At 41.3% G+C, this 15,236-nt stretch overlaps 1 protein-coding gene across 1 annotated transcript in view; it reads left to right on the top strand.

Annotated features, from left to right (window-relative positions):
* ntn4 (netrin 4) overlaps nt 1-5,891 on the top strand; it is a 28,991-nt gene extending 23,100 nt beyond the window's left edge. Inside the window, exons 6-10 of the mRNA XM_067581341.1 lie at nt 118-331; nt 1,755-1,849; nt 2,326-2,394; nt 3,002-3,175; nt 4,680-5,891. Of these exons, the coding sequence (XP_067437442.1) occupies nt 118-331; nt 1,755-1,849; nt 2,326-2,394; nt 3,002-3,175; nt 4,680-4,819 (692 nt within the window). The 3' untranslated portion in view covers nt 4,820-5,891. The remainder of the gene's footprint in view (nt 1-117; nt 332-1,754; nt 1,850-2,325; nt 2,395-3,001; nt 3,176-4,679) is intronic.
* Nucleotides 5,892-15,236: the final 9,345 nt, after the last annotated feature.

Raw genomic sequence — 15,236 nt, forward strand, 5'->3', positions numbered from 1 at the left:
CTCTCCGCTGACAGCTATCTAAAAAAAAAAAAAGGCAAAAATGCCAGAAAAACGATGATAAAATGCTACATGTAGAAACAAGTTTATATTTACGGTTTCAACTTTTTCCTCTCTCAGCATGCAACTGTCATCCCTTGGGCTCCATGCCCTTCCACCTGGCCGACGGCTCGCTCTGTGACCCCTCCAACGGAAACTGCATCTGCAAACCTGGAGTAGGTGGAGCCCACTGCGACAGGTGCATGGTGGGATACTGGGGTTTCCACGAATATGGCTGCCGTCCATGTGACTGTGCAGGAGACTGTGATCCGTTCACTGGAGACTGCATGTTTGGGTGAGTAAAAAAAAAATAATGATGCATGCACTACATAGGAGACAAAAACATAGAAAAGAGATTTAAAAGCAGTAGCAAATCTATAAAAGGTGTTTCTCATGTGCAGAAACTGTTGTATGTGTTTTTAAATAAAAGACAAAAAGTTCAGTGTCTTAAATTCTTGCAGTCTGTCCTGACGGGTTTTTCCCTGAAGGCTCAAAAGAATTTATTGCAATCTGACCACAATAATGCTTGTGTAAAAGTGGAAATTTTGGCCTTATTGTGGTGCTAGTTCATTCTTGACGTTGGGAACAGGACTTGGCAAAACAAACGCCACACAAGTTCTGACAGAAAATAGAAAAGTAAACATCTGCAAATTTTAACGAACATTGTGTGATACAGTCAAAAGTTCAAAAACAGTTACTGAATGGACCTTATGGTGAGACTGTTTTACCAGTTAGGATTAATGCTCTGGGTTCTATAAAGGTCCACAGTGTGATTCACAGAGATCTGGCGTCCCCCTTGGCTTAGAGATTAAAGGGGACATATCATGCTTTTTGTGTTTTTTTTTTGTTTTATACTGTCATGGTGTCAGATTTCTATGTTAAACATTGCTTAAACAGCCTTCTCTGAGTGTTTCATTTGCAAAGACACCTCTACTTCCTCCTTGTGATGATGTCAGATTGTTCGCACATGCACACAAACTGCCGTCCGTTCAGTAGTCTTTGTTGCTAAGGTTGTTGCTAAGGTCGTTCACGTTGTCCACTCGCATATTTCTGATCGGATTCAGGCTCAAACATGTACGGAGGTATTTGAGAAGTTAGTTTATGAAGCCTCCAGAGTCGGAGGAAGCTGACCAATCAGAACAGAGTGGGCTCATCAGGAGGCGGGCCTTAAAGAGACAGGAGCTAAAACGGCCTGTTTCAGACAGAGGCTGAACTGAGGGGCTGCATAACGGGCCAGTATAAGATAAATAAGGAGTTTTTTTAACTGAAAATAATGCAAAGAGAGCCCCAGAGTATAAATGTAGACCTGGAAATGTGCATGATATGTCCCCTTTAAGACACCTACCATAAGCTGCAACATAATTCAAATCCTACAGGGGATCTTTGTTGCATCTCTCGCTCTCCCTCATTTCCTGTCATCTCTCTAATGTGTCTAATTAAGACATAAAATGTCCAAAAAGTCATGGAAGAGTCATGGGAGTGTGGCTATTATGTTTTGAAATAATGCATATTTGTCAAAGGAAAATATAGACCTGACATTGTAGCCAGTAGTTATTGAGATATCTTGCTCCGGAGCAACATGTTGGACAAACCAAACACCGGCTAGATCTTATCAAACCTTATCAAACATTCTCATATAATAGATTTGGTAGTTCAACATTTGTGATGATTGTTCCTTTAAGTGTGTGTGCTAATGGAGTAGTGTGTTTGTGTTGCAGCTCTGATCTGGAACTGTACAACTTAGATGGAAACTCCAGCGAGCCGGTCAGGATCTTCAGAGCGGATGAACTCTTCTCTGCCCTCCACTACTCAGGTGAGATACAGAAACTGTGTGTGTGTGTGTGTGTGTGTGTGTGTGTATGTATGTGTGTGTGTGTGTGTGTGTGTGTGGGGGGGTGTGTGTGTGTGGGTGGTATTCATCCTCTTCCACAGTCCAGTGACTAAGCGTTAATGGTTAAGTAATGAAAGTCTTGATAGGGCCTCAGAAGGACATGGAACAAAGATTGTGTGTGTGTGCGTGTGTGTGCGTGTGTGTGTGTGTGGACTGTTTCCAAGTGTCCCTTCTCTCAGACCCCCCGCACCACCACCACCACCACCACCACCACCGTGTAACTGCAGCTTTCATAGGCACATTCCTCACTGGACACACAAACACACTGTGCTCGCATCCTTAGGACACCATGTACAATATCTAAGACCACACACACACACACACACAGAGTAACACACACACACAACACATCAGTTATGGTACAAATATTAATGCGTTCCTGTGTCTGTCCCCTGCAGAGAAGTGTGAGTGCAAAGAGCAAGCCCTGACCAACAGTAAACTCTTCTGCACCATGAATTATGCGTACGGTAAGAACTCCACACACTTCGACACATAACTCATCAGCCAGATTTCACTCCAAGACCTTAATAAGTGTCAAAAATCAAATTTATTAACGAAATTAATTAATGGAATAATTCAGAAATACTGTCTGGACTGTAAATAGCTGTGTCTGTGATTAGAATATACTAACTTTTCCCCCCCTGGATGACACTTAAAGGATAATTCTGTTGTTTTTTTTAAAACTTGGATCTTACTTTTGCAGTTTTGGCCATCACTGCTACTGGTAATAAAAACATGAGCAATAGCAATAAATAAACAGCACAGTTCCAATTAAAAAAGCTGTCATTATCAGATAAAACTCCTTTGAAGCTTGTCCAGCTACCGAACACATCAAGCACACAGCAGCTGTATTTCTACTTCATCCACCTTTAATTCATCCTCTTGTCTAGAATATATCTCCTCCGATAGCTGGCAAGTGATAAACAGGATGACGGAGTTTCATTTTTGGGTTGAAAGTGATCATTAGTTTGACACTTGGAGAGAAAAGTAGTTCACCTTCATTCTTCTAACATCTTGGCTCTTTCTTCACCTGACTCCCCTCCCCTCTTCCTCACATCCCCTCCCCAATATCAGTGCTGAAGGTGAAGGTGTTGTCGGCCCACGACAAGGGCTCCCACGCTGAGGTGGAGGTCAAAGTTCAGAAGGTGCTCAGTCAGAACGCCAAGGTGAAGATACAGCGGGGTCGGGTCACCCTTTACCCCGAGTCCTGGACGGCACGGGGCTGCACCTGCCCCATCCTCAACCCAGGTGAGACACACGCATACGTTCACTTATTATTACCGTCACCCTCGACCAGCGCAGCTCAGAGATGAAGATTAGGGTGCAGCCAGTGGATTGAAATGGATAAAAATTAAGGACGATATATTCATGCATATGTTTTAAAAAATAAGATCAAAACATGTCTTGATGCTGGTATCAAATTTATGGGGTCAACAATGAAATCAAACAAGCTTTATCGTATTTATTATACAATATCTGTCTGGATCATATCAGATTTTTGATTAAGTGATAAGAAAACTCCTGTGCTGTTTGATCTGTTTGACCAGAAGGATAAATGATATGATTTATTGATGGATTACACAAAATCAACATGGTCCCAAGATGTTTAAAACACAAAGAAACATAAAGAAGCACCAGACATTCAACATCAAAATAAACAATTAAATCCTGAAATCCAAAAACACATCAACACAATTTAAATAAAAAATATTAACGGCTATATCGACATAACTAAGTACAACAAGGGCAATTTGATAGCTTAACTAAAGATGTTGCAGATTTCATTATAAATCTGTGACCCTGTTCCATAATTAAAGTCCTAACCTGACTTCTGTAGGTTATTTGGATGTGTAGCGGAGGGTTTGTCCACAACATGGCACCAAAGTAAAAAAAAAAAAAACACCTGTCTGCATTAATTACTCAAAGGACTTTACATGAACACGTTTCTTCTCTGAGCTGAACTGGCAGCAGTCGTTCGAGAAGATGCATTTAATAAATGCAGAATAATATTATTTTGCATCACCTTCAGTTTGATCCTAAAGTTAGCTGTCAAAAAATTCAAAAGCTGAGTCAAAAAAAGGAAATAGCTTAACTGTCAGCAAGTAGTAACCGCAGCAGCTGCTGTTGCTATGGATACCTGCAGCTGGATATACCTCACACACTTGTCAAGTGTCAAGGTGGAATTCTTGTGTTTCTAAGACGCACTTAAAGATCTACAGATCTGTACAGAACAGGGTGTAATAGGTAGTTTAAAGTCATGAAGGCTTTCAGGGGAGGCAACAAAGCTCTCAAATCCTTCACGACAACATGTGTCAAACAAGCCGATTTGTTGATACAACCTCCTGTTGGCAGTTGGGTTTGAAACGGAGAACAAAAAAACACATTCACATTGTACCCCCATCTGTACAAGTAGAAAAGAAACAGCTACATCTCTTAATGACACATGTTTGCTTGCATGCAGCCCAAAGAAAACTCGTCCCAGCAGCACTCGAATGGCAAAGCAGTCGGTATCTGTGAGAAAAAAAATGTTATGAAATGTCAAAGAACGCTGCAGCTCGGAAATAGGACAATATCTGGTGTCAAGATGTTGCCTGTGTGCAGGCTTACAGAGAAAACAAGAAACAGGAACAAGTGTTTTTCTTGGCTTTGGCATCAAGGCCAATAACATCCTGATATCTGGCAGCCTTTTTTTAAATTTAAATTCCTTCTGCTTGGCAAAGTATGTCTGACCTGTTGACCTTGTTTTTCTCAGGGGTGGAGTACCTGGTGGCGGGCCACTCGGACCGTAAGCAGGGTCGCCTCCTGGTCAACATGAAGAGCTTTGTCAAGCCTTGGAAAGCCAGCTTGGGGCGCAAAGTCCTTGCGCTACTCAAGAAAGACTGCAACTGGTAGACGGACGGCGAAAGCACTGGAGGACAGATGGACACATGGACAGATGAGACTGTTTTTGACAAAACTGGATTCGTGTTATCTTGTCCTCCAGATGTGGATTAAGTCGCACTGGGCGGGGGCAGATTTTGGAGGACCGGACTGACGATTGAAACCCTTCCTTTGCTCTGCTTTGTCCAATGAGAGCATGATTCTGCTGATGGATTGTGTCAGCTAAAAGCACACAGGACGTAATTTTATTAAGACATATCCGTCTCACATCTGAGCAAACTGTCACTCTTACATTTCCGTGTAAGATTCAAGCAAAAAATTTCCTTCGCTGTCGCTGCTGCAGCTCAAGAAATTGAGGAATTCAGCACTATGGCCAATTGTTCTCTATTCTGAGTGACTGAATGCCCCCCAGAACCCACTGACATACATTAAAACACACAAAACTTCTCTTCCTCTCTGCAGCACTTTAGCCGAAGATGGACTGAGGACATATGGACACAAAAAGAGAGGAGGATTTACACACACACAATCACAGTATGTGTGGTGTGACTGTGGATGGAGCTCGTCCATTCCCTGTGTGTGCTCGGTTACAGTGGACACACACACACACACTCACAGCAGTGGCAGCAGTGTGTGTGTGTGCAGACGTAATGTGCAAAGCACCCAGAGTGACGCTGAACAAGCCATACAAGCCACTACAGGTGGTTAAATCTTAGCCAGTCCAGGTGTGCCTGTGTTGAAATCAGAGTGAATGGGTTTTACCCCCAACGTGAATGTATTTGCCTGCGAATGTGTGTGTGTGCGTGTGTGTGTGTGTGTGTGTGTGTGAGCGTGTGAGAGAGAATGTTTGAACGCAGACGTATATTACGAGCACAGTCCAGATTCAGTCCAGCTCTGCAGCTTTTCTTTAGGTTTGTGTACTCATCAAAAACAGCCGTTCCAATGTTTATGATACAGCGTTATGTATATTGATTCATCATATTACACTCCACTGCTGAATTCAGAAAACTCTTGTTATTCCTTCCTTTGTGCTCATGTACAGTATTATTTGTATATATCTATATAAATATTATTGTTCATCTTTGTCCTTGTGTATGGTAATATCAAAACTAATCCGGTGTATGACAACTTAGTCTTATATTTTAAAGGTTTAGCCACAGCTTTAGCGTCAATCTTTTAGCATGATATCATGTACGTAGCCATTATTTTAAACATTATAGGACCAGTGTGTAGGATTTAGTGGCATCTAGTGGTGAGGTTGCAGATTGCAGCCCCTCCCATCTCCTTCCTAGCACGTAGGAGAACCTACAGTGGCAGCGAAACTCGCAAAACACGCGAAAGGCTCTCTCTCTAGAGCCAGTGTTTGCTCTGGGCTACTGTAGAAACTCCCTATGTAAATATAAAGGGCTCAATCTAAGATAACGAAAACACAATGACTCTTATTTTCAGGTGATTATACACTAATTAAAACACACTTATCAATATTATGTTCCATTTCTGCCAAGTCTGTTCCACTAGATGCCACTAAATTCTACACACTGGTCCTTTAAGACCCTTTTACACCATTCTCATTTAAAAACCAGTTGCACAGAGATGGCATTTTCAACCAATTCACATCACATTCGCCTCAAGTTTTGGAACTTTGACCATGTTTAACACTGACATCGGACATTATAACAGTATGAAAATAACAGAAAACCACAGAAAGCATGTCCCCTTTAATATCTGAGAGTTTGTTTACAACCTGTGCAATCATCTGACTGCTTGTGTTTATTGCTACATCCGATCACATCTCAGCAATTAACTTGATGAGCACAAGATTTCCACTGATAGTAGCGATTGCCAAAACTCTGAAAATAAGACCCAAGTTGCAATGAATTATCCTTTAATAGCTTGCAGCAGCCTCTCCTTATCATTGAAACATTGTTTTCTGAGCAGAACTATTTCCAGACACACTCAAGTCACATGAACACCGACTCTCAACAACAGTTGATATAACTGCCCGGGCCTTGAAATACTTCACATAAATTGGACAAAAATATCCTTATCACCCTGCTCTCTTTCTCACACACACACACACACACCTCTCTTTCCTCTCGCTGTGTCCCTTCAGATTAAGTCATCCATCACTCTCGCTCCCAAAACACTCTCCCCTACATTCACACAGCGCCACAGAATGTAGACCAAAACAGAGAGGCCGGAGCGAGCACACACACTCTGTTTGGGTTTAGGCGGAGTGCGTGTTCTCTGCCGCCTCCTCGCCCACTCGCCGTGACGTGGTTGGCTGAGAGGTGTGGACACATTCCTGGCGCGTCGAGCGGCGCTCTGCAGCAGGCCAGGTCGAAGGTCACTCACCTGTCTGCCGGCCTCGCCTCGACAGCGAGAGGTGAGCAGGAATGGATGTTTTCTCTCGCAGCCGAGGCCGGATAGCCTCTTGTACCCACATTTCCTCATTCACGGTCCATTCACAGATTTGTGGCAGAGGGGTCACGGCTCCTCCTAGTTTCTGCCGGGCTGTTTCCAGACAGCAGGGGAAGGGTTGAACGAGTGCATACAGGGAAGAGGAATGTGACTGGGGGGAATGCCTCGGTGCAACTGGCAGAAAGTAACTAAGTACATTTACTCATGTGCTGCACTTAATCTTGAGGCGCTTGTACTTTACATGAGTATTTACATTTTATGCTACTTTACACTTCTAAAAATGCACTTTTTACTTCACTACATTTGATAAACAGATAAAGACAAAGATTTCATTTTAAAAAGGGATTTATAAACTTATAAAACAAAATGAATTGTTAAAAATCCATCCAGTGCATCCCAACTTTTACTAAAAAGTTGTGTCTAGACAGAGCTCCTTGTCATGAGTCGTTAGCAGTTCCACCAAAAACACATTTTCCCTCTAAACCTCTCAGCTGGTTTCATTTAAATAATGGTTTGTGGCCAAATGAGGTCATATCAATTCTACTTCACCAAAACAGCAAAGTTTAGAGAATAGTACAAAAAAATGTTCCAGCCCCATTAATCATCTGATGACCCCTCAGATTTATCTAATGACCCACTGAAAGGGTCACGACCCCTCAGTTGGGAGCCACTGGATTAAATTACTGAACTGTATATAAAGTAGTTAAAACTAGCTCCACCTCTACTGTTACTTTAGATACTTGAAATATGCCAAAAATGCTGATAATACGCATGTACTTTTACAAAAGTACAATATTTTTACCTTGTTGTACAGATACTTTTACTTAAAGGGGACGTATCATGCTTTTTGTGGGTTTTCTGTTATTTTTATGCCGTAATGATGTCACATGTTAAAGGTCCAAAACTTGAGGTGAACCTATGTAAAAATGCTCCCTGCAAGTCAAAAGCCAGGGCTTCATGTTACCTCTACTTCCTCCTCGTGATGACATCAGATTGTTCGCACATGCCCACAAACAGCCGTCCGTTCCTTAGTCTTTGATGCTAAATTTGTTCTATGGGATTCGGACTCGGGCTCCAACACGTAAGGATGTATTTAAGAAGTTTATATTTAGAGTAAAAAATGAGAAAAAGAAGTGAAATCCTTTTACAAATGTTCATGTAGCCGCCAGGAATCCCCCATAAGCTGACCAATCAGAGCAGAGTGGGCTCATTGGTAGGGAGGCCTTAAAGAGACGTTTCAGACAGAGGCTGAACTGAGGGGCTGTATGATGGGCCAGTATAAGATAAATAAGGAGTTTTTTAAACTGTAAATCACACAAAGATGTTCCAATAGAACCCCAGAACAAAAATATAGACCTGAAAATATGCATGATACGTCCCCTTTAAGTAAAGGATCTGAATACTTCTTCCACCACTGCTCAGCGCAGACCTTCAGGTTGAAAGAGAAGGAGGTGTTTTATGTGGTAGGAACTGGCCTTGAAGCATAGACGCAACAGGGAGGCACAAACACATGCACTGCTGCAGCTGAACCGGGGACCTCATCGCTCTCTCTCTCTCTGTCTCTCTCTCTCTTGCTCTCTCACTCTTTCTCTTACTCGTTGGCTCACTCATTGTCCCCAGAATGACTGGCCATTCTCAGCCTGTGATGGAGATGTCCTGTGGGGGGTTGCATGGTGTGGGAAACTAGTTGATGAATGAGTGTTTGGCATGCTTGCATAGATGCATAGTTTGCTCCGGTATAGTTTGTATGTGTGTGTGTGTGTGTTATTGTAGTAACGGCAAATGCATGCATGTGCGTGTACGAGTGTGTGCGTGCCTGTATGAACACAATGCCCCGCTTGTGTTGCTATAGAATGGAGTTATGGCCTTTGTCCTGTCAGCATTCTTGTGTTGCTATTGGCCCCGGAGTGCATGGCAGCTCCCGCAGGCTTGGGGACAATAACCCCCCCAACCCTCTCCCCTCCCCTCCTCTCGCTGGGAGTCACAATGCCCCTCTTCGGCAGCACCCATCACCCTGAGACAGACAGCCCGAAACAGGCCCGCTATGGGTGTCACACAGCAACCAGCACCCAGAGGTCCCGCGGAGGACATAGGGAGGAAAATAAAAGCAGAAAATATGAGAAGAGGGGATTTCTCCTCAGCAATATGTTCAGAGGAAGTGTGTGCTGGATAAGTGAGTCATGTGGTCAGTATTATCCCATCAGCTATGATTCACTTACAGAGGAAATGAAAAGATTGAGTCGTAGGAAACTAAAATGAATTGAAGGCACAATTCCTCGATTCAGGGCCTGCACCCTAAAAATATCCAGTCACGCTCTGTCCTCAGAAACCATCCATGCTCTTTTGTTGTACTTCATTACACACAAAAACGCACATGCAGGCACACATGTATCAGGAATGTTTCTCCACTAGAGGAGCGTCAGAGCAAGCCACAACAGAGAGGACCTGCAAACAAGGACCTGATGTCATTGTCAGTTTGGAGGGATTGGCTCGCAGATGGACGGAAAACAGGCAATCACAACAAGCTGGGACACTCTTTAAAAAACAGATTAAAATATCAGTTAGCTATCGTGTTGCCAACGGTAACATTCAGCCTCACCAACCAGAGCAGGCAGGCCGCAAAATCTTTAAAGCAGAAATTACAGGTGATGTGTTTATTTACAGGCTGTAAAGCACTTCCCCTGCTTCATCAGCACCTGTGTTTTCACCCGCCACAAAACCAACACCGTATCCAGCTGCATTAACACCACCGTGAAACCACCGGAATGGCTTCCTTTCACTTAAATATCCACCACCGTTCAATGAAAACAGCTTGCAAAGCTGCATGTTTCCCTGCGTGTGTGTTTATGAATTTCTATCCTCACAAGGTCCAGGTTTTCCCTTTCATATTTTAAAGATGAGAACAAAGCCTTTAAACCAATTTAGATGCAATTTTGTTGGTCCACACTTTTGCAAGACTCTTCTCTTTCTTTTACTGTACCTCCCAAGCAAACAGTCCCTTCTTTTTAATCAAATGTTGGTTGATTTATTCATCGTGTTCAGTCATGCTAACAAGCCAGTTTTTAAAAAAATGTACTCAAAAGGAAACACAGTTGCTGCAGACATAAATAACCTTTGATGCTAGTAGAAAGACCTACCAGACACCAGGTGTTTAGACCAGCTACAGGTACTGTCTCTTCACTGTCTCTCTTGAGAGAGAACAGCAAAACTTCTACATTACAGGATATGGCTGGTGATTTTCTATATTTTTCTCATTGTCCAAAAACTATTAAAAACATGTTAATAAGGCACACTGTTGCACTGGGTGACATGTTCCTTGGCCCCAAAGAGTTTTGGGCACATATGTACTACACTGAACAGTATATAACTTCAGTATAAAGTCAAGAGGTTGTGACATGTAGCACAACAAGCTAGTGAAACTGAGCCACACATACTCAGTGGCATCCACCTTTCACAGAGCTACTCTCTGGAGACTGAAATGTGATCGCTGTTATTAGTCTTTGGAGCTGTTTCTAAACAAACTGGAAGAGTAAACTCAGTAGAGGGCAGATCTCCGTCAGGTGTGTACAGTCAAGATGGCAGCAAAGATAACAAAAATGTGACCTGCAACAGACTAATTAAACCTTGTTTTTAGCCTGGCCAACTGCTGGAAATGCCTTTTGCTATATCATAACGCATATCGTGAAATGGCGAGGTCTGCTGAAAAGACAAAAGTCTAAGTTCTTCAATAGGCTCATAAGGAATCTTATCAATATGAATATGAATTCACAACACAACTAGCTCTCAAGGTACCAAATTTGGTACCGATTGATCCAAAGTGGCAACAAGGAATGATTGGTTGTCACCAGCGGAAACAAGATTCCAAACTGGGAAAAAACCTCTGGTTAAGAGGAGTCAATGGCGTTATAAAACAGGTTTTTCAGAAAGTTGTGAATCACCACAACCATGAGAGATCCTTCAGCATTCAGTCATAAATGTGCACAAAAAATATTAGGCTGATGGGTCCAGTAGTATGCGAGATTAGCTGCGGACAGATACACACACGCACACATGACCAAACACGTGATCTCCAGGCTTACTTACCCCTGGCGGAGATGACTAACATGACCGAATGAATGGTGAAAGATGTGTTTTTAGTAGTTTTTGGACAACAACGGAGGTCTACGGCACAGAGGAATAAGATATACCAGCTTTAGATACACACACAATACTTGTAAGTAGATCAATTCATTGCTGGTTTGGCTCTGCACATGAAATTTGTTGACTATAAGAAAAATACAGATTATCAGCAGCTAGACCCTTTAAAGGTGTATTACCTAATATCCGGCCACTAGGGGGCAGAAAACTTCACATTATGGCTAACGTGCCAACAAGTAATAAAAACTGGATTTATAATTTGATACAAAGGATTAAATAGGAGCCCTGCTGTAGATAACAGCAAGGAATGTTTTGATTTGTAATCCAGTATCTGATTTCACCTGTTGATAGCATCACCACAACTCTAGACAGATGTATTATACATGATCAGGCAGTATTGTGCTTTTATACGTGCTTACAATCTTCCATTCACTTTGTGATATGAGTGATGGTGGGAGGGTATGCTTTGCTTGATTACTCAGTATGAGTCTTCTCCATGCAGTTCCCGTATTTACATTGTTTCACTATGATAGAGAGCAGGAATTACATTGAGCACAAGCCTTACACTCTTTCCTGGCATCAGAAACTTGTGGGAGAGAAAACACAAGTAGCCAAAGCTGACTAATCACAGTTCTAGTGGACTCCATGTGTTATCTCCATAACTGCTGTAACTCCACGCAAACAGTCGCACAACAACATTATTATTATCATCCCATTAAGAGTCACGTTTCTGGCCAGCTGACAGATGTAAGTCCAATATTCACTGGCACTGTATCTCTGTTTTAATCTCTCACCAACTGCTGGGAAAAATATCTTGCTTTTTTTCCTGCTAAATGTTTGACTGTTTTCACCACCTGTTTGATAACTTTATCTAGGAGCTGTCTGGTGCTGAGCAGGTGAGTACAGCGTGTTCATCGCCTTGTTTGCTGAAAACAAGGATTCGTGAGAAAAGTGACACTGAACAATACAGTAAATGTGCCGGAAAACAAAAACAATGAGACAAAAGAGGCTCAAAAGCTATCCAGCTGCAATGTTGAGTGATAAATCTCTGTGATCAACAATGGTTACGTTAGATTTAGTCATTTGATTCAATCTTGAAATAAAAAATGTGACTAATGCAGCTTTAAAGTTAGAAGTTCAACATAGAAGTACTCAGATCCTTTACTTAAGTACCAAAACAGCAATGTAAAAATACTCTATTACAGGTAAAAGTCCTGCATGAAAAATCCTACCCAAGTGAAAGTACATAAGTATTATGAGCTTGATGTAGTTAAAGTATTGCAGTAAAAGTACATAAGTATTATGAGCTTGATGTAGTTAAAGTATTGCAGTAAAAGTAGTGGTTTGGTCCCTCTGACTGATATATTATTATATATGACATCATTAGATTATTAATAGTGAAGCATCAGTGTTAGAGCAGCATGTTACTGTTGTAGCTGCTGGAGGTGGAGCTAGTTTACACTACTTTATATACAGTTAGCTAGTTCAGTCCAGTGGTTCCCAACCTAGGGGTCGGGCCCCTCCAAAGGGTCATTAGATAAATCTGAGGGGTCGTGAGATGATTAATGGGAGAGGAAAGAAGAAAAAACAAAGTTCTGATACACAAATCTGTTTCCTGTTTTTGTACTTTTTCTCTAATCTTTGATTTTTGTTGAAATATTGGATCATTTGAACATTTACTGAAATGAAACCATGTGAGGAGTTTAGAGGAAAAAATCACTATTTGGTGGAGCTGTTAACAATTCATAGACATGTGAAATGTGACCCCGACTACACACTGCTTTTTGTAAGACGTCAAAAGCCAAAAAGGTTGGAAACCACTGGTTTCATCTTTAACAATGTGTTGTGTTTTAAAAGCTTGTTATATTATCCATTGTGTCAAATCTTCATCTGAAAAGTAACTAAAGCTGTCAAATAAATGTAGTGGAGTAGAAAGTACAACATTTCCCTCTGAAATGTAGTGAAGTGGAAGTATAAAGTAGCATCACATGGAAATACTCAAGTAAAGTACAAGTACCTCAAAACTGCACTTAAGAACAGTGGTTGAGTAAATTTACTTAGTTACTTTCCACCACTGGGTACAGTAACACAAAAGTGTGTGTGTGTGTTTATGAGAGGGAGAGGGTACAGATGAAAAGAGGACAGGGAGGGAGGGAGGGAGTGGTAGCATGTGTGGACATGACGGCAGTAAAGGCCCGGGGACATAGAGGGAGAAAAACATTAGAGTCCATTCACAGGCATCGCATGGCACATCAACACATACCTCTTTCTCTAAGTCACTCACAAACGCCCCTTAATCTCTCTCACACAAACTGTCGTCTTTCTCCTTGCCAATAACACACCACACGTTACACACACACACACACACACTTGCATTAAAACACACAACTATTACCACTCTCTTGCTGCTCAATGGGGGTTTAAGAAGGCTTGTGTGGATCAGTTGCCCACTAATCAGTACATGAGAGGGATTCTTTACATGCAGTCGAGGTGCGTGTGTTGAGATTAATAGTGCGCCTTCAGGCAGAATTTACTCAATGAAAATCTACTCCTCCCTTCATCTCTTCATAGAGAAGTTTACTAAATGAGAAATGACTGTAATATTTATACAGGGACACTCTATAAACTTCACTTTAAACTTTTCTCTCTCTCTCTCTTAATGTTTTGCCCTAATAGCGACACAATATTCATGTACATTACAGCATATAATGATCATATTTTGTGCTGTTATGGTTGGCAGGGTTGCAGTTGAGACTTAAGTCTGCACAGCAGACAGTAAAGTGTTGTTTTATGAAAAACACTGATAGGATCTACTGTACATACTGAGTGCCACCAGCCCCCATTAACCAGCATGAAGCGCTACACCTGCATCCCACACCAGCACACAAGACTTTAAAATACCTACTACCCTAAAAGTACAACTTCAGGGACATAGGGCAACAGGTAATGCACACACATTTGTGATCCTTGAAAATGATAGACAAAGGGCTTTGAGACAAAACTAGCAGATTTACATGATCACATTACTTACAAAAGATAGGCATAAGATAGGTGAAAGTTTTTTTTTACCATAAGTGTGGCTTAAGTGGTGGAAGAAGCATTTAGATACAGTAAAAGTAGCTGTTCCAAGTAAAAAATACTCCATATAAAGCAAAAGTCCTGCATTCAATATGTTAAAAATAGTATAGTCAAAATATCACATGTAAAAGTAGTCATTATGCAGCAGCATGGTGCCTGACAGTGTTATATATGTCATATTCTTAATCAATGTGTAAAAATATTTTTTTATTTGAACTACTTTATATACTGTTGGATAGTTTAATCTATAAAATGACATCATATTTTAATAAACTGATCATCTGTCTTGCATGTAAAATATAGATCTGCAAAGTAACAAATAAATGTAGTGGAGAAAATATGACAATAATAAAGTAAAATGTAGTGAAAGTAGTATTAAATGCTCAGATTGAGTACAAATACCTCAAAAGTGTACTTGTATGCACCTACAGTAGGTCTTACTTTCCGCCTTGCATCATGTGAGGAGGCTTCTTACTTTTTTTAAATCTGCATTTTTGTGTACAAGTTTGTGGATAAAAGCCACGGTGACAAAGTCATTGAGACTGTGAGTGTAAATGGTGAGACACCTCCATCTAGTGGTATAAAATTAAACTACTTCTGTTTCACTATCAGTGCAAAGCAGTGATTTTATTTGCCTCTCCCTTGGCTGTTTCCATTAAAAGGTGACACTGACATTGTTAACTGAAACTAACTCACAGTAAAACACAACTGGGAGTACTAGGCTACATGTAGTAGCACAAAGCAACAATTGACTTTATTACTAACAGCAAACACGACTGCCAGTGGTGGAAGA

The sequence above is a fragment of the Thunnus thynnus genome, chromosome 23, assembly GCF_963924715.1.
Source record: "Thunnus thynnus chromosome 23, fThuThy2.1, whole genome shotgun sequence".
In the NCBI taxonomy this organism is placed as follows: Eukaryota; Metazoa; Chordata; class Actinopteri; order Scombriformes; family Scombridae; genus Thunnus; species Thunnus thynnus.